The 25,552-nt window shown below is 36.1% G+C and overlaps 1 protein-coding gene across 2 annotated transcripts in view; it reads right to left on the bottom strand.

Moving 5' to 3' along the window:
- CEP112 (centrosomal protein 112kDa) overlaps positions 1–25,552 on the bottom strand; it is a 587,957-nt gene that overhangs the window by 339,408 nt on the left and 222,997 nt on the right. For both annotated transcript variants that reach the window (XM_011992146.1, XM_011992147.1), the window contains one exon: positions 24,500–24,635. In XM_011992146.1, the coding sequence (XP_011847536.1) occupies positions 24,500–24,635 (136 nt within the window). The remainder of the gene's footprint in view (positions 1–24,499; positions 24,636–25,552) is intronic.

Genomic DNA, 25,552 nt, shown 5'->3' with positions numbered 1-25,552 from the left:
AGCAACAAAATACACTTACATCTCAAGTACATATTAAACATTCTGCAGAACAGATGTTAGGCTACAAAACAAGTCTTAACAAATTTAAGAAGATTTAAACAATATAAAGTGTTTTTTCAATCACAATGGTATGAAATTAAAAATCAATAACAAGGGCCAGACGCGGTGGCTCATGCCTGTAATCCCAGCACTTTGGGAGGCTGAGGCGGGCAGATCACGACGTCAGGAGATCGAGACGGGCAGATCACGAGGTCGGGAGATCGAGACCATCCTGGCTAACATGGTGAAACCCTGTCTCTACTAAAAATACAAAAAATTATCCAGGTGTGGTGGTGGGCACCTGTAGTCCCAGTCACTTAGGAGACTGAAGCAGGAGAATGGCCTGAACCCAGGAGGCGGAGCTTGCAGTGAGCCCAGATTGCACCACTGCACTCCAGCCTGGGCAACAGAGCGAGACTCCATCTCAAAAAAAAAAAAAAAGAGAAGCCTTGGAAAATTCAAAAATATGTGAAAATAAACAAAATACTCCTGAACAACCAATAAGTCAAAAAAAATCAAAAGATAAACTTGAGACAAACAAAAACGGGACACAGGATACCAAAACTTACGGGATATAGCAAAAGGAGTTCTACGAGGGAAATTAATGGCCAAAAAAACACCTGTATCAATTTTTTTTAAAAAATAAAAACAAAGGCAAACCTCAAATCAACAACTTAATGTTATACTTCAGAACTAAAAAAAGAAAAAATGAACTAAGCCTAAAGTTAGGAGAAGGAAGGAAGTCATAAAGATCAGAGCAGAAAAAAATGAAAGAGAGACTAAAAAACAATAAAAAAAATCAATGAAACTATGAGTTGGTTTTTCAAAAAGATAAAATTTATAAAACATTAGCTAGACTAAGAAAAAAAGAGAAGACTCAAATAAATAATATCATAAATGAAAGGGCAGACTTTAAAACCGATAATATAGAAACACAAAAACAAGGGAGAATTATGAACCACTATATACCAACAGATTGTATAGCTGAGGAAATGGATGAATTCCTACACACATAGAACCTACCACGACTGAGTCATGAAGAAATAGAAAATCTGAACAGACCAGCAATGACTAAGGAGACTGAATCATTAACAAGACACTTCTCAACAAAGAGAAGCTCTGGACATGATGGCTTCACTGCTGAATTATACCAAACATAAGAAGAACTAATACCAATTCTGCTCAAACTCTCCCCAAAAAACTGAAGTAGAGGGAACACTTTCAAACTCATATCATAAGGCCAATGTTACCCTGATAACAAAAAACACAAGGACACAAGGAAAGAACATTAAAGGCCAATATCCCTAATGAACATAAATGCAAAAATCCTCAATAAAATACTAGCAAAAAAAAAAAAAAACCCTGATTCAATGACACATTAAAATGATCCGCTAACCATGATCGAGAGGAATTTATTCCTGGGATGCAAGGGTGTTTCAACACATGCAAATCAATAAATGTGATACAACACATTAATAAAATGAAGAACAAAAACCATATGATTATCTCAATAGATGCAGAAAAATCATTTGCCAAAATTCAACATCATTTCATAATAAAAACTCTTAACAAATTAAGTATAGAAAAAAAATGTACCATAACATAATAAACACCATGTATGACAAGCCCACAGGTAAAATCCTACTCAAAGGTGAAAAGCTGAAAGCTTTTCTTCTAAGATTTGAAATTAGACAAGGATGTCCACTCTCAACACTTATTTTCAACATAGTACTGGAAGTCCTAGCCAGAGTAATTTGGCAAGATAATGGGGAAAAAAGGCATCCTAGTAGGAAAGGAAGAAGTAGAATTGTCTCTGTAAGCTGATGACATAACCTATATACAGAAAACCCTAAGGATTCTACACACAAAAAAAACTGAATTGATAGATGAATTCAGTAGAGTTGAATAAAATCAACATTCAAAAATCATCTGTGTCTCTATACAGTAGTAACAAACTATTCAAAAAGAGTTGCGTTTTTTTTTTTTTTGTTTTTTTGTTTTTGAGATGGAGTCTCACTCTGTTGCCCAGGCTGGAGTGCAATGGCAAGATCTTGGCTCACTGCAACCTCTGTTTCCTAGGTTCAAGCATTTCTCCTGCCTCAGCCTCCTGAGTAGCTGGGATTACAGGTGCTCGCCACGCAGCCCAGCTAATTTTTGTATTTTTTGTAGAGATGGAGTTTCACCATGTCAGTCAGGCTGGTCTTGAACTCCTGACCTCAGGTGATTCACCTGATTACAAGTGTGAGCTACCACACCCAGCCCAAAAAAGAATTTTTTAAGAATCTCATTTATAATAGCAATAAAAATAAAATAATTAGTATTCATTTATCCAAGGAGGCAAAAGATGCATACACTGAAAGCTATAAAACACTGATGAAAGAAATTAAAGAAAATATGAATAGAAAGATATCCTGTGTTCTCGGATTGGAAGAATTAATAGTGTTAAAATGCCCGTACTACCCAAAACAATCTACAGATTCAAGCAATTCCTATCAAAATGCCAATGTCATTTCTCACAGAAATGGAAAAACCAATCCGAAAATTTGTATGGAACCACAGAAGACTCCAAATAGCCAAAGCAATCTTGAGCAATAAATAACAACAACAACAAAGCTGGAGGCATCACACTACCTGACATCAAAATATACTAAAAAACTGTATTAATCAAAACAGCATGATATTGGCACAAGAGCTGATACATTAGCCAGAGGAACAGGATAGAGTTCAGAAATAAACTCATCCATTTACAGATAATTGATTTCAATAAAGGTGCCAAAATTACACAATAGGAGAAAGGATGGTCTCTTCATTAAATGGTATTGAGAAAAGTGGCTATTCATATACAGAAAAAAATGAAATTGGGTTTTTATCAGATACCATAAAAAATAATATACTCAAAATGGATAAAAGACTTAAATATAAAAGTTGAAGCTATAAAACTACTAGAAAATACAGGGGGAAAGCTTCCTGACATCAGTCTTAGCAAAGATTTCTTGAATATGACAATAAAAGCACAGGCAACCAAGACAAACACAGACAAACGGGATTACATCAAACTAAAATGTTTCTGCACAGCAAACTAAACAATCAACAAAGTAAAGAAACAATCTACAGAATGAAAGAAAATATCTGCAAACCATACATGTGATAAGGGATCGATATCCAAAATATATAAAGAACACAAATAACTCAATAGCAAGAAAAATAAATTGATTAAAAAACAGGCAAAGGACCTAACCAGATATTTCTCAAAATAAGACATAAAAATGGTCAACAAGTTGATGGAAAAAAATGCTCAACATCACTAATTAGGGAAATGCCAGTTCAAACTACAATGAGATATCACTTCACAACTGTTAGAATGGTTTTTATCAAAAAGATGAAAGTTAACAAGTGCTGCTGAGGATGTGGAGAAAAGGGAACCCTTGTACACTGCTGGTGGAGATGTAAATTAGTATAACCACTATAGAAAACGTATGGAATTTCCTCAAAAAACTAAAAATAGAACTACCATTTTTTGATCCAGCAGTCCCACTACTCAGCATAAATCAAAGGAATTGAAATCAGAATTTCAAAGAGATATATACACTCCCAAGTTTATTACAGCATTATTCACAATAGACAAGATATGGAATCAACCTATGTATCCACTGAAGGATAAAGGGATAAAGAAAATGTGTTATGCATATACCTTGGAATACTATTCAGCCTTGAAAAATAAGGAAATTCTGTCATTTGTGACAACATGGATAAACCTGGAGGACATTGTATTAAATTGTATTAAGCTAAATAAGCCAGGCACAGAAAGACAAAATGGCATGCTTTCACTTACAGGTAGAATCTAAAAAAGTCAAACTCAGAAGTACAGAGTACAATGATAGTTAGGAGAGGCTGGGCAAGAGTGGGAAAAGAGAATTGGGGAGATATTGTTCAAAGGATACAAAGTTTCATTTAAACAAGAAGAATACTTTCTAGTGATCAACTGCAGAGCATAGTGACTATAGTTAATAATGTATATTTCAAAATTGGTAAGAGAGTATATTTCAAATGTTCACCACAAAAAACAAGTAAGTGAGGTTATGGCTATGTTAATTAGCTTGTTTTAAGCATCTACATTGTGCGTGTGTGTGTGTGTGTGTGTATGTGTGTGTATTTTGATATGTATGTCAAAATATCACATTGTATCTCATAAATATATACAATTCTGATTTGTCAATTAAAAATATAAAAAATTAAAATTAAAATTATTTGGGGTCACAAAATCTCTTAAGGATGAATGAAATGGTAAGCAAAAGTAATACAGGAACTAAAAATAAGGTAAATCAAGGATGGTAGGCCTGATATACTTAGTATTTTTAAGACAAATCTACATATAAAATTGCCTTTTGTTTCTTTTACTTCGGGCAAGTTGAAATATTAAAAATAAATAATAAATGTTAAAATATTTAAAATGTTAAACAATTAAATACTTAAAATACAAGAATTTTATGTACTCAAAGTTGGTAAAAATAGATTATCTTCTATCTAAATAATTTAAAACACATTAAAAGGCTTTTGCACCAAAACATTTTTAAAAATTCAAAGTAAATAACAACTGATATATTATAACAAAATAAAATACACGTTATTTTAGATGATACTGACCGAAAATGCTAGACCCCATTCCATTCTCTTTCACAATTTAACAAAAATTCAAAAATCGTCTTATAAAACAGTTTGTAGAAAAACACAGTGTTCTCAGTTACCATAGATACACAACATTCTGCTTCATCATGCATCATTCCATATTCCATTCAACTTCAAGTAAAAGAAATAAATAAAGGAAACTCCTTTATTATGTAACACATATGCCAAAAAATCTTTGCCAAAAAAGGTACAGAAAAGGGCTTGAGTGCATTTCTGTGGCTGTTTAGTGTTCAAAGAGAATAAAGTGTGTTTTTTTGTTTTTTTGGTTTTTTTTTTGAGACAGTGTCTCGCTCTGTGGCCAAGCGATACAGTTGGAGTGCAGTGGCATGATCTCAACTCACTGCAACCTCTGCCTCCCAGTTAAAGTGATTCTCCTGCCTCAAGTCGTCTGAGTAGCTGGGATTACAGACAGGTGTGAGCCAGCACACCCGGCTTGAAGTGTATTAGATTTTCCTGATACGGTGCCTCAAGAATTACTTTTTGGTATATGTAAGAGAAAACCCACATATCCATAGTTTTAACCACGGGTCCCCAACCCCTGAGGCCATGGATTGGTACTGGTCCTTGGCCTGTGAGGAACCCTGCATACAGCAGGAGGTGAATGGTGGGGTGAGAGAGCACTACTGCCTAAGCTCCGCCTCCTGTCAGATCAGTGGTGGCATTAGATGCTCACAGGAACCCGAACCCTATTGTGAACTGCGCATGCGAGGGATCTCGGTTGTGCTCTCCTTATGAAAATCTAATGCCTGATGATCTGAGGTGGAATAGTTTCATCCGGAAACCATCCTTCTGGTCCATGGAAAAGCTGTCTTCCACAAAACTGGTACCTAGTGCCAAAAAGGTTGGGTACTGCTGGTTTAAATAGTATAGGTGCTTATTTTTTTTCCCTTATGTAACAAAAAGTTCAGAAGTAGTCTGCTACATCAGCAGCTCAAAGATGTCAGGGTAAAGGTCACCATAATTCAATCTTCTCCTAGTGGTTGCAAAATGGTTTCTGTAGCTTTGCACATCTGGAAAAGGAAAGGTAAAGGGTGAGGGGTAAAGACTGAAGGGCAAAGAGAAAGTATCAGGTGAGTTGAATCCCCTTTTAGGGGGCTTTCCTGCAAGTTCCTGCTGATAGCAAATTAATTATCCTATTTGCATCTCAACTCACTTAAACTACATTAAATGTCCAGCTCCATCTACAAGGTAAGATATAGTTTTAAAACTGTGTCTCATGTTGCCCTAAATAAAATCAAGGTTCTATTACTAAGAAAGTAGAAATGTATATTGGATGAGCATCTGGCAGTCTCCATCAGATACAGTCATAATAAGTCACTGCTCTTTCTCCAGCAAAGTACTACTATTATTATATTCTAAGTAATTTGACATATACAATTCATATTATGCAATTATGCAATTGTATATAAGTACACAATTCAAAATATATTTCGTTGTATTTAATACATATTTAAGGTGTAAGAAATAATCCTTCAAATATTTTCATATGTAGCTAGCTAGATACATAGATATGACCAGATAGGCAGGCTGGCAGATAGATATAAATGGCAGAAAGATAAACATTTATTTCTGTGCCTGGCTAAAGAACCAATTAGAACTAATGTTCTCAACAAGCAAAATCAATGACCATGTTAATTGATGATATCTGTAGTCCATTTGTGAAAGACAATCATTAATTGATATAAGAAAGACAACATGTCTCATATGTATGTTAGTGTGGGTGAAGAAAGGTATGAAATAGGAGAGATAGGAAATGTAGAAATATTTCTAGACATTTAACTACATTACTAACATCATGAAAGTTTACCTAAACAAAATAACAAGCCTAATATATCTATTTGTTTGTCTGAAAAGGATTTTATTTCTCCTTCACTTATGAAGCTTAGTTGCCAGATAAGAAATTCTAGGTTGGAAATTCTTTTCTTTAAGAATGTTGAATATTAGCCTCCAATCTCTTCTGGCTTGTAGGGTTTCTGCTGAGAGGTCTACTGTTAGTCTGATGGGCTTCCCTTTGTAGGTGACCTGGCCTTTCTCTCTGGCTGCCCTTAACATGTTTTTCCCTTAATGTCTACCTTGGAGAATCTGATGATTATGTGTCTTGGGGTTGATCTTCTCATGGAGTATCTTACTGGGGTTCTCTGAAGTTCCTGAATTTGAAGGTTGGCCTCTCTTGTTATGTTGGGTAAGTTCTCCTGGATGATATCCTGAAGTACGTTTTCCAACTTGATTCCATTCTCCCCGTCTCTTTCAGGTACACCAATCAGACACAGGTTTGGTCTTTCTGCATAATCCCATAATTCTCGGAGGTGTTGTTCATTTATTTTCATTCTTTTTCCTATAATCTTTTCTGCCTGTCTTATTTCAGCAAGATAGTCTTCAAGCTCTGAAATTCTTTACTCTGCTTGGTCTACTTACTATTGAGACTTGTCGTTGCATTGTGAAGTTCTATGCAGCCATAAAAAGCAATGAGATCACGTCCTTTGCAGGACATGGATGGAGCTGGAAGTCATTATCCTCAGCACACTAACACAGGAACAGAAAACCAAACACTGCATGTTCTCACTTGTTAATGGGAGCTGAACAAAGAGAACACATGGACACAGGGTGGGGACAGCATCAGGATAAATAGCTAATGCATGTGGGGCTTAATACCTAAGTGATGGGTTGACAGGTGCAGCAAACCACCATGGCACATGTTTACCTATGTCACACCTGCATGTCCTACACAGGTATCCCAGAATTAAAATCAAATCAAATTACATTTTTTAAAACTCCATTAATGATTAACTATTCTTCCCTGCTCAAAGCACTGCCCCTGATTTCATTATTTCACTACTTTCAAATAATCAGCTTTCATATATCCTTAGAATCATATTTCTTTATTAATACAAGAAAAGGAATAAAGTTAAATGGGTTATTATTACAGTTATTTTCATGAACATTATAATTGTGGCAGAATATCACTAACGTTTTGGAAACACAGTTAAAGAAATTAAAACTTTTTTTTTTTTTTTTTTTTGAGAAAGGGTCTTGCTGTGTTGCTCGGGCTAGAGTGCAGTGGCGTGAACATGGCTCACTATAACCTGAAATTGCTGGGCTCAAGTGATCATCTTACCTCAGCCTCATGAGTAACTGGCACCACAGGTGCATGCCATCTTACCAAGATACTTTTCAAATTTTTTGTCAAGATAAGGGGTCTCCCTCTGTTTCCCAGACTGATTCCTGGGCTCAAGTGATCATCTCACCTCAAAAGTTCTGGGATTATAAGTATGAGTCACCATGCCTGGCCAAAACACTTTCTTACAGATTAAAATAGTAAATTCCTTTTGGACAAGTATTAACATTCTAAAAATCATTTTATTGAAATATAATAAAGCTAAAGAAAAGGGAACATGGATGAATTTTCTCAAATTGAATCCCTCCATGTAACTAGCACTCAGGTCAATAAATTGTATCTCAGAAGTCACTACCTCTCCATCCAAGAATAACTTGCATTCACTAATTTTGTTTGGTTCTGTTTCTAATATAAATGGATTCATATAATAAAAACTGTTTGTGATCTTTGTGGCTGGTTTTGTTCAACTTTACATCTGTGAAATTCAAACATGTTATGAGGTAGATTTGTAGAGTCTTCATTCACATTGCTGCATAGTATTCCATGGTGTGACTAGACCACAGTTTACTTATTCATGTTACTTCTGATGGATTTGCGTATTTTCCAGTTTTTTTACTATTATAAATAATGCTGCTATTAATATTCTAGTATATGTCTTTTGTCGAGTACATACATATTTCAGTAGGGCATATACGTAGGTGCAGAATGGCTGAGAATAAGGCACGCATATATTTAGTGTTCTTAGATATTGCCAAATAGTTTTCCAAAATGGTTGTACCATTTATATTCATATTAGTAGTATACATCAGTTTCATTATTCCACCATTCTTGTAAACACTTTTTATTTTCTGTTTCATTTAAGGTATTCCATTGGATGTGTAATAGTATAGCACTGTTGTTTTATTTTTGCATTCCCCTGATGACTAAATAAACTAAGCCCCTTTTTATTTATTTTTTATTTTCGAGATGAAGTCTTGCTCTTGTTCAAGTGATTCTCCTGCCTCAGCCTCCTGAGCAGCTGGGATTACAGGCACCTGCCACCATGCTTGGCTAATTTTTGTATTTTTAGTACAGAGGGGGGTTTCACCATGTTGGCCAGACTAGTCTGGAACTCCAGACCTCAGGTGATCTGCCTGCCTTGGCCTCCCAAAGTGCTGGGATTACAGGCGTGAGTCACCACGCCCAGCCCTAAGCCTCTTTTTATATGTTAATTGGCCACTATGAAATCAACTTTTGTTAAATATCTGTTCAAGTATTTTACCCATTTGTCCATTTGAAGGCAGCCCTTATTGATTCATAGTTCTTTATCTATTCTGGGCATGAGTCTTTTGTTCAACATATGAATTTCAATTATCTTCCCCAACTTGGAGTGCCTTTTCACCTATGCACTGCTCTCTTCTGATGAACAGAAGTTCTTAATTTCAATGAAGCCCAATTTTAAAATATTTTGTTTTTTATGCCTTTTTGTTTCCTATTTAGAAAATCTTTACCTATTCCCAATTATCAAAAATGTTCCTACATCTTCTTTTGAAAATGTCATTGTTTTACCTTTTATTTGTATATTTACAATCCTTCTGGAGTTAATTTCACAAATGGGGTAAAATAAGGGACAAGATTCTTTTTCACCCCATATGACTATCTACTTGATACTGTACCATTTATTGAATTGGTGATCTTTTCCCCATTGCACTGCTCTAGCTCCTTTTGACACGAATCAGACTGATCATATAGGGTGGGTGTTTCTGGTCTCTTTCTTCTGTTCCGCTGGTCATCTTGTACCAATACCACACTGTATTAATCACCATGGTTCAACAGTATCCTCAATATCTGATCATATAAGTTCTCCAATTGCATTCTTCTTCAAGATCGCCTTCACTTTGCATTTCATACACGTCTTGAAATCAGCTTAAGAGTCCCCCTCTGTTCCCCTAAAATGGCACTGTTAAGATTTTGATTTTTTTTAAATTTTTTTATTTTTAAGATTTTGATTTTTATAATTGTGGTGATTCTATAGATTTGAGAACTGCCATTTTTATAACATGGAGACTTCAAGTCCATACACATGATATACCCCTCAACTTATTCAGGTCTTCTTTAGTTTCTCTCAGCAACTCTAGTTTCAGAACAGAGACCTTGTGCGTCTTTTGTTAAATTTATTCTTGGGTAAGTGATGCTTTTTGATATTATAAATGGCATTTTCTTCAAGTTTTATTTTGTATTTGTGCTGGTAGGTAGGAATAAAATGCATTTGTAAAGTGTAATTCTGTATTTGTATACAAAATTTATTTGTATATTTATTTATATTTAGTGACCTAAGTTCATTACCAATAACATTTTAACAAGTAAACATTTTAAGAAACTCATAGTCACACAAAGATGTCACAATGCAGATAAATGCGTAACTCATTGGGCTGCCGCAGATGACTCTCCTCTGTGCTCTCTTAATGACCTATGAACTCCACTAGTTACACCACCTATTATAATCACACACTTTTATGCATTGGTCTATCACACAAGCCACAAACATGCCTGTAAATAATCTGTGTATTCCCAGAATCTACAACAGTGGCCAGTAGAGAGCAGGTATTCATAAATTTTTTATGAATAAATGAAAGAAAAAATCCAATCTGTTGAATCGTTTGACCAGCCAGTAAGTCAATAAAACAGTCCCTGTATTAAAAAATAACAATGTTACAATTTTCGCAAATCAGCCAAGTAGAGACATAATGACATGTTTTCCAGCCTGACATTCTTAGTAGATGATTATTTTGCTTATTTCTTTCTGCAAAAGAGATTCGTCACTGACGAATATTAGTAGGAAAAAGCTTCACTTACTATCCAGTTAAGTACTTAAAGATACAAGTTTTTTTTTAAGTGTGTTGCTTATTTTTTGTTTTCCAAAGCCAAATACTTACACATATTCTTTGGAAGCCGTCATTTAGAATTCATTAATTATCATAATAGCAGCTATTTAAACATTTAAAGGCATTCTAAAATTTTACTTCTGCTACCTAATCTTATTTAAAGACAATATTTAATAGAGACATTTCTCTATTATCATCAATAATTAACCGACAGAAAATGCTTCTATTTATATTGGGTCTCTTATTATCATAAAAGTAGTCTTTAAAAGCTTATTTTAAATTACATGAGCTAATACAAGACTAAAAGGACAATAAGACAAAGGTCCAAGTCATAATGAATGGTTTGTATGATGATTGGTTTTGTTCGTTAAGTCTATTTCTTATCCAATGACATATGACACAAACATATCCACATAGCATTCTTGCTTCCTTGTAAGTTGAGAATTCTTTTCATTAATTCAATAGCAATAATAGGATGATGCACTAAAACTTAAAATCTCTAAGAATGCAAAGAACTGACTAGTCAGTTTCAATTGTGCTAGAAGCCAGGATAAACCCCACTTGTCAATAGCAGCGCTTTTCAGAACTTTGTTTTCATGACAAACCAGTGGACTTTCCAGGTATAAAGTTAGCATCGTCTATTTAATGACTGTTAAAAAGAAAAGGAGAATTTAAAGCCAGATATTTAGCAGCAAATGGCATTTAATAAGGATGTATTTTCAAGAGGAGAAAAATAAATTAGGAAAGTCAAGTGGCTAGTGGAAGCCCCAGGAGGAACTAGTTAGCTGACATTCGTATTGTTGGTATACAAGATTTAAAAGATTTACTTTAATAGAATTGCTGCCAATACTTCAGAGAACATAGCTGTCTTTTTCAGTCATTTATGTGTTTCACAGAGAATAGGTAAATATAGAACACTATTTATTTGAAAAATATGATTTTATGTATATACACATATAGAAATAATTCTAACGATAATGCATTTTCACAATTAAAATATGTACATTTTACATAATTAGTTGCTGAAAGCTAAACTTATAATAAATTTCGCCATTTTGGTATAAATTAGGTTATTATTTAAGCAATGTTAAATGAGATAAATGTTCTTCAAAGTGAAAGAAAGAGTGTGCAGCAATTTTTTAAAAAGTTTAAGTCTGTTACATTTTGTCTCATGGGCCTCATTTTTGAAACAGCAATTCTCTTTCTAAAACAAACTCAAAGCTTTTATTTTTTAATTCAAAATCCCACTGTCTGCAATCTGCAGCAGTTTCCAAATGGAAAAAGATGCCCTACAGCTCTGCTGGCTTTTACACCAAATATTTCTGTAAGAAGAGAAAAGCAGTTCAAAACAAGGACAGAAAAGGAAGACTTAAAAATATAGACTATGGAAAAATCCAAACACATTATGATTCTCCAAATAATGAATCTGCTGAGTGATTTTTCTTTTAAAATTTGAGTTATAGCAGATTCACATTTTTTAATCAACTGATAATCTGGAATCAAAGGCATAATCTACCATGTTTGACATATATATTTTAATATTTTAACATTTGTTCAAATTTGCCATGTAAGAATTACTTGATTTGTGAATGAGCCTAGCTACAAGGATTATGTTCTAAATGGGGTCCCTTATTACTACACTCATACCAAAGGTGCTTTCTTTATTTCAGAAACCCAACTGCACTTGGCAAAACTACGTATAATTGAAACCACTGAAGAACATTTCTTCAACAGAAGATGACTAAAAGAATTTCCTGTTCATTGGTTGCTGTTACTATTCGTTTTCAAGGAATCTGAATCTAGCACAGGAGACAGACAGATCAGGCCTGGTGAGGGCTGCTCAGAAAGATGGAACATAGGTATGTAGGGGGAATTTGGGGGATCCTAGAGGCACGCACCAAACTGGGTTCTTCATTGGATCATTTAACCAGTCCACAGCAATGTAATACCAAGAAGGTAGGAACACATGAACTCTTAGGTAAGGAAGAAGAAGGCTCAAGTAGGTCTGGCAGAATTGAAGAAGTAAGATCAAATACAGACCATAAGCCAGGCATTCAACAGAACAGTCAGAGATGATATGAGGAGTGGACCAATTAAAAGGGTAGTTCCAGAACCAATTCCACAAACAGGATCTTTCATCCCTGGCTATCTTTATCTGGTAACAGTCTCATTTTGTCTGGATAGGGTTCTTAAGGTTTCTGAGATTATATTCAGTTCTCCCACAGAAATAGGAGATTCTTTTTTTAACTTAAAAAAATTAATCATTTCTCCATTCTATCCAATTTTTTGACATGTATTTTATAATTTTTCCTCATTAATAACATCACAATAAACATCCATCAGCACACATCTCACACACTGTGTTTTTTAAAAATAAAGTCTTAGAAGTAGAATCAACAGGTAAATGGAGACACAGTGTTAAAATGATCCTTCAAAAAGGTTACACAACTTCACATGCCCAGCAGAAATGCATGTCACTACCTGTTTCCTTAGGCCTTTACGAATTTCTGTCTGTGAGTTAGGTGGAAAATAGCTTATTGCTGTTTTAATTTTTTTAAACTTTACCAGTGAAAATAAAGATTTCTTATTGTCAATTTCTACCAAAAATTACATTGGAATTTTGAAAGAAATTGCATTGAATTTATAGGTCAATTATGGGAGAATTACCATCTTGACAATATTGAGCTTTGTAATCCATAAACAGAGAATAGCTCTCCTCTTATTTAGATATTTTTAACATTTCTCTCAGCAATATTTTGTTTTTAATGCTTAAGTCCTCAATTTATTCTGTTTACTTGTAAATATTTTATTCTTCTCAATGTCATTATGAATTAAATGGTTTTCTTAATTTCATTTTCAAATATTTCACAGATAGTATATAAAAGTGCGATTTTTACATATTTTATCCTGTAAGCTTGTTTAAATCAGGTATTAGTTCTAGTATATCTTTAATAGATTTTGTGGAATTTTCACTATACAGGATCGTATTTGATACATTTGTACTTCTTTCTTTCCATTCTGGATACATTACTATTATTATTATTGTTATTATTATTACTATTATTTTGCCTTGGTACACTGGCTAGAACTTTCAATACAATGTTGAATAAAAGTGGCAAAAGCAGACATCTTTGCCTTGTTATCTTAGGAGGAAAAGAATTAAATCTTTCAACATTAATTTTATTAGCTGTGGAGTTTTCATAGATGTCCTTTATCAGGTTGAGTAAATTTGCTTCTAGTCCTAATTTGCAAAGAATTTTTAAAATCATAGATTGTGCTTGATTTTTTCAAATGCTTTTTCAGCCTTTATCAAGACAATCATGTGATTTTTTTCCTTTATTCTATTAACATGCTGTGTAACATTAATTGATTTCCTAACGTTAAAACAATCTTGGATTCCTGCAATAAATCCCACTTGGTTGTGGTGTATAATTGTTTGCATATGTTGCTAGATTCCATTTACCAAAATCTCATGAAGGGCTTTTGTGACTATTTTCATGACAGGTATCAACCTATAGTTTAATAGTGATATATTTGTCTGGCTTTGATATCAGAGTAATACTTGCCTCACAGAATTAACTGAGAAGTATTCCTTCTTCCTCAATAGTCTGAAAGAGTTTTCAAAGAATCAAAATTATTTCTTTATTTCTTCTTTAAATAGTTGATATAATTCACCAGTGAAGCCATTTGTCTTAGACTTTTCTTTGTGAGAATATTTTAATTGGCAATTAAATTTCTTATTCTATTTCAATTCAGATTTTCTATTCTTGGGACAGTTTTGATAATTTGTATCTCTCTAGAAATTTGTCCATTTATCTATGTTGTACAAATTGTTGGTATACCAAGTTTTTAGTAATATCACTTTATAATCCTTTCGTTCTCTATAAAATCAGTAGTGGTATCCTCTCCTTTGACTCCTAACTTTGGCAATTTCCAACTCCTCATTTTTACAGTTTGTCAGTCATGCTAAAGTTTGTCAATTTGGTTGATCTTTTCAAAGAACCAATACTTGGCTTCATTAATTTTCCATATTTTTATGTATTAAATCTTAGCTTTTGCTCTAATCTTTATTTTTTTTATCCTTTCTTCCACTTGCTTAGAAGCTTGCTTTGCTTTTCTTTTTCTAGTTTCATCAGGTGAAGTTTAGGTTACTGATTTGAGAACTTTATTTTTGGATATCGGTGTTTAAAGCTATAAATTTTTCTCTAAGCACTGCTTTAGCTGCATTCTATAAATCTTGATATGCCATATTTTTGTTTTAATTCACTTTAAAATATTTTCTAATTTCCCTTGTAATACCTTCTTTGACCCATTACTTATTTAAAATTGGGTTATTTAATTTCCAAACATGTGAGGATTTCCCAGATTTTCTTTTGTTGTTTACTTCTAATTTATTATTGTCGAGGTCAAAGAATACACTTAATATTTCAACCCTTCTAAATTTTAAACTTGTCTTGTATCCAAGCATATGGCTATCCTGGAGAATGTTCCATGAGTGTCTGCAGTCATTGGGTGGGGTGATTTAAATCATCACCCAAGTCTCAGACGCACCCAGGAGTGGCACAAGTACAAACAGATCCAAAGAAGCACAGCAAAGGCTTTGAAACAACTGAAACTGGAATCCGCCCACAGAAGATGAGACAAGACTTTCTCACTGAAAAGAACTGGGAATTCCAACAGGACTCAGAGATTACAAAACATTCAGTATATACTCTTTCTGCTTGCATATTCTTTCATTCAGTACGATTTTGAGATCCATCCATGCTGTTGTATCAATAATTCATTCCTTTTCACTGCTGAGTAATATTTCATTGTACATACCACATTTCATTTATCCTTTCACCTTCCGAGGAATATTTTGGTTGCCCAAGTTTTGAGCTTTTATGAACAAATCTACTGTCAGTATGTGTGCACTAGTCTTTGTCTAGACATGTCTTTATTTCTCTTAAATACATAGGAATGGAATGACTGACATATGGTCATGTGTATTTAGCATTTTAAGAAAATTGGCAGCTTTCTAACGTGGCTGTACTATTTTATGTACCCATCAGCAGTGTATAAGAGCTTCAGTTGCACCACAACTTTGTCAGCACTTGGTATTGTCAACCAGTCTTTATCATCTTAGTCATTCTAATGAACGTGTAGTGGCATCTCATTTTGGATTTTAATCTGCATTTCCTTGATGAATGATGATGATATTGAGCATCTTTTCATGTGGTTATTAGTCATTTGTATATCTTCTTCTGTGAAGTGTCTGTTCAAATCTTTTGCCTGTTTTTAATTGGGATGTCTTTTTATTATTGAGTTGTAAGATTTCATTTATATTTTAGATGCAAGTTCTTTGAAATACATGTATTGTAAGCCTTGTCTTCCATTTTCTGGTATGCCTTGTTTTTGTTTTTTTAATGATGTCTTTCAAAGAGCAAAAGTTTTTAGTTTTGGTGAAGTCTAATGTAGCAATCTTAACTGAAATTTAATTTCCAGTTTTATTGTATTGTGGTAAGAAATATGTGTTCTTGGACATGTTAAGTTTTAGAAATATACTGAGGGTTCCCTTACAGTCTACTAAGTCTGTTAACTGTTTTGTGAGAACAGAGATTTAATATGTTGTGTCTAAATGGTGGAAAGTTGAAATACAGATTAAGATGGCAGACAGGAGGCAGGACTAGCTTGCAGTTCCTCTCCGACAGCCAGAGCAGTGTGTGGGGACTCACATCGTGAACTTTCGCTCCAAGAACTACTGCAGGAACATAGCAGGAAAGCTGATGGAATCCACAGACCCTTGGAAAGAACTGGATCACTGCTGCAGGCTTGCTTTCTCAATGGGAGGCTCATGGTCTGGGGCAAGTTCTCAGCCCTGATTGCCAGATGCCTGGAAATAGACTCAGTACTGTTAGAAGGGTACAGTGGGAGTTAGACAGGCCTTTAGGACTGAGGGCTGTGCGGGAGCAGGGTTAGGCCTGTGACTGCTGGCTTTCCCCCACTTCCCTGGTGACCTGTATGGCTCAGGAGAGGCAGCCATAATCCCCCTGGAAATATAACTCCACTCGAGTGGGAACCACACTCCTATCCCCCACAGCAGTCACAACCAGCCCCACACAAGGAGAGGCTGAGCTCAGACATGCCTATCGCTGCCCCCACCTGGTAGTCGTTCTCTGCCTAACCTGGTATTAGAAGACAAAGGTCGTAATCTTTTGTGAACTCTACGGCCCTGCCCACCGCTTGAGAAAAAGGAAGACTTAAGCCGATGTCCCTAGGGCAAGTTTGCATCCTCCCTATAGGACCATAACTGATGCACTCTTGAAGTGCCACCTCCTGGCTGGAGGCCAAACACAAAACCAGCGCACTAAACAAAAACAGAACCAAGGATCCTCACACAGTCCACTTCACTCCCCTGCTATTTCCACCAGAGCAGGTCCTGGTACCCATGGCTGCAAGATGTAAAGACAGATCACATCACAGGACTCTTTCCAGACACTCCCCAGTACCAGCCCACAGCCTGGTAGCTCTGCTGGGTGGCTAGACCCAGGAAAACAAAAACAATCACTACAGCTCTGCTCTTAGGAAGCCCCATTCCTAGGGGAAGGGGGAGAACACCATATCAAGGGAGCACCCCATGGGACAAAATAATCTTAACAGCAGCAAACCCCAGATCTTCCCTCTGACATAGTCTACCCAAATAAGAAGGAACCAGAAAAAATATTCTGGTAATATGACAAAACAAGCTTCTTTAACACCTCCAAGAGATCATACCAGTTCACCAGCAATGGATCCAAACCAAGGGGAAATCTCTGAATTGCCAGAAGAAGAATTCAGAAGGTCAATTATTAAGCTAATCAAGGAGGCATCAGAGAAAGGTGAGGTCCAACATAAAGAAATCAAAAACGTGATACAGAATACAAAAGAAGAGTTTTCAGTGAAACAGACAGCATATATAAAAAACAATCATAATGTCTGGAAATCAAGGACACACTCAGAGAAATGCAAAATGCACTGGAAAATCTCAGTTAATAGAATTGAACAAACAGAAGAAAGAACCTCAGAGCTCGAAGACAAGGCTTTCAAATTAACCCAAACCATTAAAGATGAAGGAAAAAAATTTTTTTAAATGAACAAAGCCTCCTAGAAGTTTGGGACTAAGTTAAACATCCAAACCTAAGAATAATTGGTGTTCCTGAGGAAGATGAGAAATCTAAAAGTTTGGAAAACATATTTGAGGGAATAATTGAGGAAAACTTCCCCAGTCTTGCTAGAGACCTAGATATGTAAATACAAGAAGCACAAAGAACACATGGGAAATTTATCACAAAAAGATCATCACCTAGGCACACAGTCATCAGGTTATCTAAAGTCAAGACAAAGGAAAGAATCTTAAGAGCTGGGGCCAAAAGCATCAGGTAGCCTAGAAAGGTAAACCTATCAGATTGACAGCAGACTTCTTGGCAGGAACCCTAAAAGCTAGAAAGGAGTGGGGTCATATTTTTAGTTTCCTTAAGAAAAACAATTATTAGCCAAGAATTTTGTATCCAGTGAAACTAAGCTTTATAAATGAAGGAAAGATACAGTCTTTTCCAGACAAACAAATGCTGAGAGAATTCGCCACTACAAAGCCACCACTACATGAACTGCTAAAAGGAGCTCTAAATCTTGAACAAATCTTCTAAATACACCAAAGCATAAATCTCACAGGACCTATATAACAATAACATAATGAAAAAAAAAAAACAGTAGGTATTCAGGCAACAAATAGCATGATGAATAGAATAATACCTCACATCTCAATACTGACGTTGAATGTAAATGGCCTAAATGCTCCACCTAAAAGATACAGAATGGCAGAATCAATAAGAATTCACCAACCAAATTTCTGCTGTCTTCAGTAGACTCACCTAACACATAAGGACTCACATAAACTTAAGGTAAAGAGGTAGAAAAAGATATTCCATGTAAATAAACACCAAAAGCAAGCAGGAGTAGCTATTCTTATATCAGACAAAACAAACTTTAAAGCAACCACAGTTAAAAAAGACAAACAGGGACATTGTATAATGGCAAAAGGACTAGTCCAACAGGAAAATATCACAATTCTAAATATGAATGCACCTAACACTGGAGCTCCCAAATGTAGAAAACAATTACTACCAGACCTAAGAAATGAGACAGGTGGCAACACAGTAATAGTGGGGTACTTTAATACTCCACTGACAGCACTACACAGGTCATCAAGACAGAAAGTCAACAAGAACAATGAATTTAAACTATACCCTACAACAAATGGACTTAACAGATATTTACAGAACATTCTACCCAACAACTGCAGAATATACACTCCATTCAGAAGGACATGGAACATTCCCCAAGATAGACCATGATAGGCCACAAAATGAGTCTCAGTAAATTTAAGAAAATCGAAATTATATCAAATACTGATGGGAATGTAAAGTAGTACAACCACTATGGAAAACACTGTAGAGATTCCATAAAGAACTAAAAGTAGATCTACTGTTTGATTCAGCAATCACACTTCCAGGTGTCTACCCAGAGGAAAAGAAGTCATTATATGAAAAAGATACTTGGGCACACATGTTTATAGCAGCACAATTTGCAATTGCAAAAATATGGAACCAGCCCAAATGCCCATAAATCAACGAGTGGATAAAGAAATCGTGATATATATACGTACATACATACATACACACACAGACATATATATATACACACACACACACAAACACACACACACACCATGGAATACTACTTGGCCATAAGAAGGAACAAAATAATGGCATTCACATCAACTTGGACGTTATTGGAGACCATTATTCTAAATGAATGGAAAACCAAACATCATATGTTCTTACTTATAAGTGGAAGCTAATGTATGAGGACACAAAGGCATAAGAATAATACAATAGACTTTGGGGACTCAGGGGAGAAGGGTGGGTGGGGGAGGTGAGGGTTTAAAGACTACACACTGAATACAGTGTACACCGCTAGGGTGATGGGTGCACCAAAATCTCAGAAATCACCACTAAAGAAATTATTCATGTAACCAAGCACCACCTGTGCCCCAAAAACCTATTGAAATAAAAAAATAAAAAAAAATAAATAAATATATAAGTAAATAAAAATGTTAAACTTGATCAGTTATTCCACTCCTAGGTACAGTAGTCCCTCCTCATATGTTCTAAGACCCTCAGTGGATGTCTGAACTTTGGATAGTAACAAACCCTATATGTACTATGCTTTTTACTATATAGCTGCAATGTATAGGGCAGGTAGGGTATACAGCATGGATATTCTGGATAAAAGGATGAGTCATGCCTTGAGTAGGACACAGCAGGACAGCATGAGAGTTCATCAAGTTACTCAGAACAGTGCACAATGTAAACCTTATTAATTCTTTATTTCTGGAATTTCTCGTTTAATATTTTTGGACTGTGGTTGATGGAAGGTAACTGAAACTACGGAAAGTGAAACTTTGGATAAGGTGGGACTACTGTACTTATTGGAATAAAATGGAAACATATGTCTACAAAAGTAAAAGTAAAAAAATAAAATGCTAAAAAAGAAAAAGTCAAAATATAGCTGTCATATAATTTGTTAGTTACACCCCATTTGGATTTTACCCACTGACCTGTCAAAGATGGAGAAAAACATATGAAAATATCCCATGATTATCTATGTCCATTTCTCCATGTATTCCTAACATCTTTTCATATTTCAATTGAGTACTCTTGCCTTTAGCATGCAAAAATATATCCCTTTCTCCAGTTTATTGACTTGTATTGATCTAATTTGTATGACAGTGTTACAATCCTACTTTCCTTTTTTTCTGAATATAAGTGATATATTTTCATCATCAATTTAATATAATTTTTGTGTTAACTTTATTTTAGTTATAACTTCTACAAACAGCATATTCATGGATTTAAGTATTCTAATCAATACCATTTTACTAGAAAAATTTAACCTATTAATGTTTATTATTACAATTATATACTCTACCTTATTTTGGACATTTTATAGTATTTCTGCTTCTGTTCCTTTGGCAGCATCTCCTCTCAAGCTTTGCTTTTTATCTTTTGAAGATTTTTATAAGAAAGTACAACTTGCTAATTTTATTAATGCTCATATTTAAACATTTCAAAATTATTTTTACCTACATTTCCCTAATTTTAAGAATCCTATGAGTCTCACATATTTATGACAAAGAGTTTTAGTATACTTTGCTTCTCCAACTCTTGCTATTCATCTACTTTTGGTCCTTGTTAATGTAATTTAGGGATATAAATTCAAGTTGTTAATACATTTGTATTTTCTGTTTTATATACCTTCCTTTTCAAAAAATAAATTAGTATTAGAATTCTAAGTATAAGTGTAACAAGTATTTAAATTTGTTTCTGCTTCTTTGGGGTTCCAGGGTTCTCTACTCATCCTTTCATATGATGGTTCCTTATGTGTGGGAAGCCTTATGCTTCATTTCTGGATTGGTTCATGTTTTCATACAAATTTTTTCCAGAAAAATGTGGTATATATTACGTGAGCTCTTATATATAAGAACATGCTTTCCTATTGTTTTTGTAAGCAAAAAACTCCTTGGTTGTGTATAAAATGGAATCACCACTTTTTTTTTACTGCATGCATATTACATACATGTATATTACATGCATTACATTATATGTAACATGAATGGTGCAGTTTCAGCCTACTATCCCCTGGCTGTGGATCCAGGCATTTCCGCACTCCTGGAGGCTGGGGAAGGTCCCCGCTTCCCTAGCTGGCTCAGAAGTGCTTGCTCCTGCTGTCTGGCTTCTTCCTGCTGTCCGTGCCCACTCTGATGTTGGAGCAAAGTTAGGGCTGAGTCTGGGTACTGTCGCAGCCAGCCAGGTGGGCACACACTCAGGGCAGTACTGACATGCCAGCCTCCTGCTGCCTCAGCCACCTGTTTACTTTGGCTGCCAATAAGCATAGGAGGGAAGCCAAGGGGGTGCTGATGGCAGCTCACTGCTGGCCTGCAGGCAACCCTTGGCACCTACAGCCTAGGCACCATGAACAGCAGCAGGGGGCAGACAGGCTCCTGCTCATAAGGGGGTGGGTCCCTAGTGAGGCCTCAGCTTCAGGCCAGGGAGGGCCTAAAGGCTGGGGGCCTGGCTTAAAGTCCCACAGACTGGAGTGGGAACTCCTGGTGCCTTTTCTGGGCCTGCCCATGGCCGCCCATGGACCAATTAGTGTGCACTTCCTCCCATCTGAGGCCCATAAAAGCCCCAGGCTCAGCCAGACAAGAGCAGATGTGGGGACAACCAGCTGCAGAGGGGAGCTACCAACTCCAGGGCCTCCTCTCTCCTAAGAGCTGCAGATGTCAGGACAACCAGCTGCAGAGAGGAGCAACTCATCCCAGGGCCTACTCTCTGCTGAGAGCTGCAGAGACATTGGGACCACCAGCTGCAGATAGGAGCAACCCACTCCGTGGCCTCCTGTCTACTGACAGCTGGGGAGATGAGAGGACGACCTGCCTACAGAGAGGAGAAACCCACTCTAGGGCCTCCTCTCTGCTGAAAGCTGCAGAGATGATGGGACTGCCTGTCTGCAGAGAGGGGCTTACACTCCAGGGTCTCCTCTCTGCTAGGAGCTGAACACTCAGTGGGACACCCTGGCTGCAGAAAGGAGTTAGCCACTATGAGTCTCCTCTGAGCTGTTCTATTGCTCAGTAAAGCTCCTCTTTGTCTTGCTCACCCTCCACTTGTCTGTATACCTCATTTTTCCTAGTCACAGAACAAGAACTCAGGACCTGTCGAATGGCAGGGCTAAAAGAGCTACAATACAAACAGGGCTGAAACATGTCCCCTTGCTCACCTTGTTGCAGGCAAAGAGAAGGAGAGAAGAGCTGCAGCCCTGTGGGGACCCCAGACCAGGGCACTCCCAAGCCAGGGCTATGACTTCCTCTTTGGGTTCCTGTGGTTCCTGGCATCTCCAAGCTTCAGGTACCACCACATTCCCCAGTGACAGCTGTGGAAGCTGCTTGCAGTATACCTGGTCCAGTCACAGCCTCGCAGAGAGCTGACACCCATGCTGGCACCTGGAGCTGCCCACCGCACTGCAGCAGGTGGCATACCTGACTGCACAGTGGCCAGACCCCACACTTGCTCACACATCCCTTGCTGCTCTATGCCTGACTCACCCTTGGCAGGTGTGGGATCCAGGCCAGTAGCATGAGCCAAGAGCAGCATGTCAGGCCAAGTGGGTGGAATAAGCCCAGTGGGCCTGAGCAAAACTCAGGAAAAGGTGCCACTGGTCACAGAGGTTTCTGGCCAAAAAAGTGATACCCCAGGGATCCCATAACCTAGGGCTCAGTCCTCAGTCAGATTCAAACATGAAACTTTCCTTAGGGATATTTCTCCCACCCAGTGTGTGCATGGGACTCCTAAGGAAGATAACTATAGTATAAAATCATAAATGAGTATTGAAATATTCTTTATAATCAGAAAAAACTGAAAATAAACTAAATATGCTTGAGTAGGGGAGCTGATAAAATACAGTATATTCATATGATAAAATAAATTTAGTGTTAAAAAGATTGCACTAAAACAACATAGTTAGCACACAGATACATAATATTATATATAAAAGTGCAAACAGAAATAGTACTTAAAATCTGTTCATATTTATCTAATTTTTTAAAAAACAAAAAACATTTATGCCTATAACATATTAATGCATAAATAATATATACATGCATATTATCTATGGGTATTATACATGCATATAAAATAAACTGAAATAATGTAGCCCTCCCCAGTATCCATGGGTGATAGGTTCCTGAAACCCCTCCAGATACCAAAATCCACAGATAGTCAAGTTCCTTATATAAAATGATCTAGTACTTCCATACAACGTGTGCACATCCTCCTGTGTACTTTATCATTGCTAGATTACTTCTAATACCTAATATAACATCTACATGTCACTTCTATCACATGGATTCAACATAGTCCTCTGCACATGGCAAATTCAAGTTTTACTTTTTGGAGCATTGTGAAATTTTTCCAAATATTTTCGATCCATGGTTGGTTGAATCTGTGGAGGCAGAACCCATGGATACAAAAACACATGGATACAGAGGGCTGACTGTATGCACTCAATTAATTACAGTGGATTTCTCTAGGGAAGAAAGAATAATATGATTAGACATGAATAACAAACTAAACTAAAGCTTCACCTGAATGTTTTAGTTTATATAAACAGCATTAACAATTATTACATCTTTGCAATGGGTACCCAGGTATTCGTAATAGTTCCCTTTATTCTTTTACAAATTTCGTATTTTCTTTAAAAACTAAAAAAAAAAAAAACTACCACCCATCTTGTATGAGAATTGGAAACAGCCTTTGTTCTTCACAACTGCCAGTTGAAAATAATTTACTGTAACTGATCAATAAGACACTATTTATAGAACATGAAGAAACACAGACATGGTTAACTGGAGCCCCTGCTCTAAAGAAACTGATCAGTCACGGGATTTTTCTCTTAGGCTTATCTATCCTTCCAAAGCAAGGCACATGCTTGCCATTACTGCATTTATACAGGGGACTTTTAAATGATCATTCTGGCATCGCTTGAAGGATGAATCAAGTGGTAACATCTCTTTCTCATTCTGAATCTCTGACCCGATTGTATGGTTAATTTTGACACAGCTCTTTTAAAAAGTGAAATGTTTCTGTCATATTTAAGATGAGAATGTACCTTCCTACTGAGAGAGTGACTTTCAAAAGGGATGGTGTGGCGGCCTCCTTACCTGCTCTTTCATTTCAGCATAGACTTTCTCTGAGTTCAGTTCCACCTGCCGCTTAAACTCTTCCAGAGCGGCATCTGCCTGCTGGGCCTGCAACCTCTGAACTTCAGTCACACGAGTAAGCTGCTCCTCTTTTTCCCTAGAAAGGTTCAGAGAAGCTTCAGAGTTAAAATATAAAAGAACTAACGTGAATGAAAGAACAATATTTAACTCCCTCTAAAATAAAATCCAGATTTTAATTTTTTTGATCCAAATCCTACAAAACTTCCCTTTAGAAATTTGACAATAATTCATCTGAAGAGAAAAAGGGTATAAACATGTACTATGTATTCTGATGAAGGGAAAACTACTTTCAAAGATTTCCCTAAAAACGAAACTGAGTAAAACCATGTGTCTCCATCAAGTGATGAATGAATCAACAAAATGCAGACTAGCTATCCAATGGAGTATTAGTCATCCTTAAAAAGGAATGAAGTTCTGATACCTGCTACAACATGGATGAACCTTCAAAACATCCAGCTAAGTGAAAGAAACCAGTCACAAAAAGTTACATATTGTTTGATTCAATTTATATGAAATTTCCAGAATAGATAAATCCATAGAGATAGACAGTAGTACTAGTAGTTACTAGGGTCTGAGAGGCTGGGGAAATAGGGAGTGATTGCTAACAGATACGAAATGAGGAAAATATGAAAATGTTCTGGAATTAGATAGTGGTGATGGTTGCACATCCTTGTGAATATACTAAGATCCACCAAACTATACACTTTAAAACAGTGAATTTTATGGTATGTGAATTACATCTCATGTCTTTTGGTTTTTTAAAAATGTACCAATAGAAAGATGTATGTCTACCAGAAGTTAATCTGCAGTGAAGTCAATGCAACAGAGAAACATGATGGCCTAAAATTACTTTACTGCCTTCTAGCAGATTGCCTAAAAGAAATGATAACCATCTCATTTCTTCATACCTTAGGCGGAAATTACATGGCTGAAAGGGTCCAACAAAACAAAAGGATTCTTTGCATGTTGATAGAAGAAAAAATTAAACGCTTC

Source organism: Mandrillus leucophaeus, unplaced genomic scaffold (genome assembly GCF_000951045.1).
Source record: "Mandrillus leucophaeus isolate KB7577 unplaced genomic scaffold, Mleu.le_1.0 Scaffold404, whole genome shotgun sequence".
Taxonomy (NCBI): Eukaryota; Metazoa; Chordata; class Mammalia; order Primates; family Cercopithecidae; genus Mandrillus; species Mandrillus leucophaeus.
Note: the sequence above shows the minus strand (reverse complement) of the source record. Positions and strands in the feature narration are given on the sequence as shown.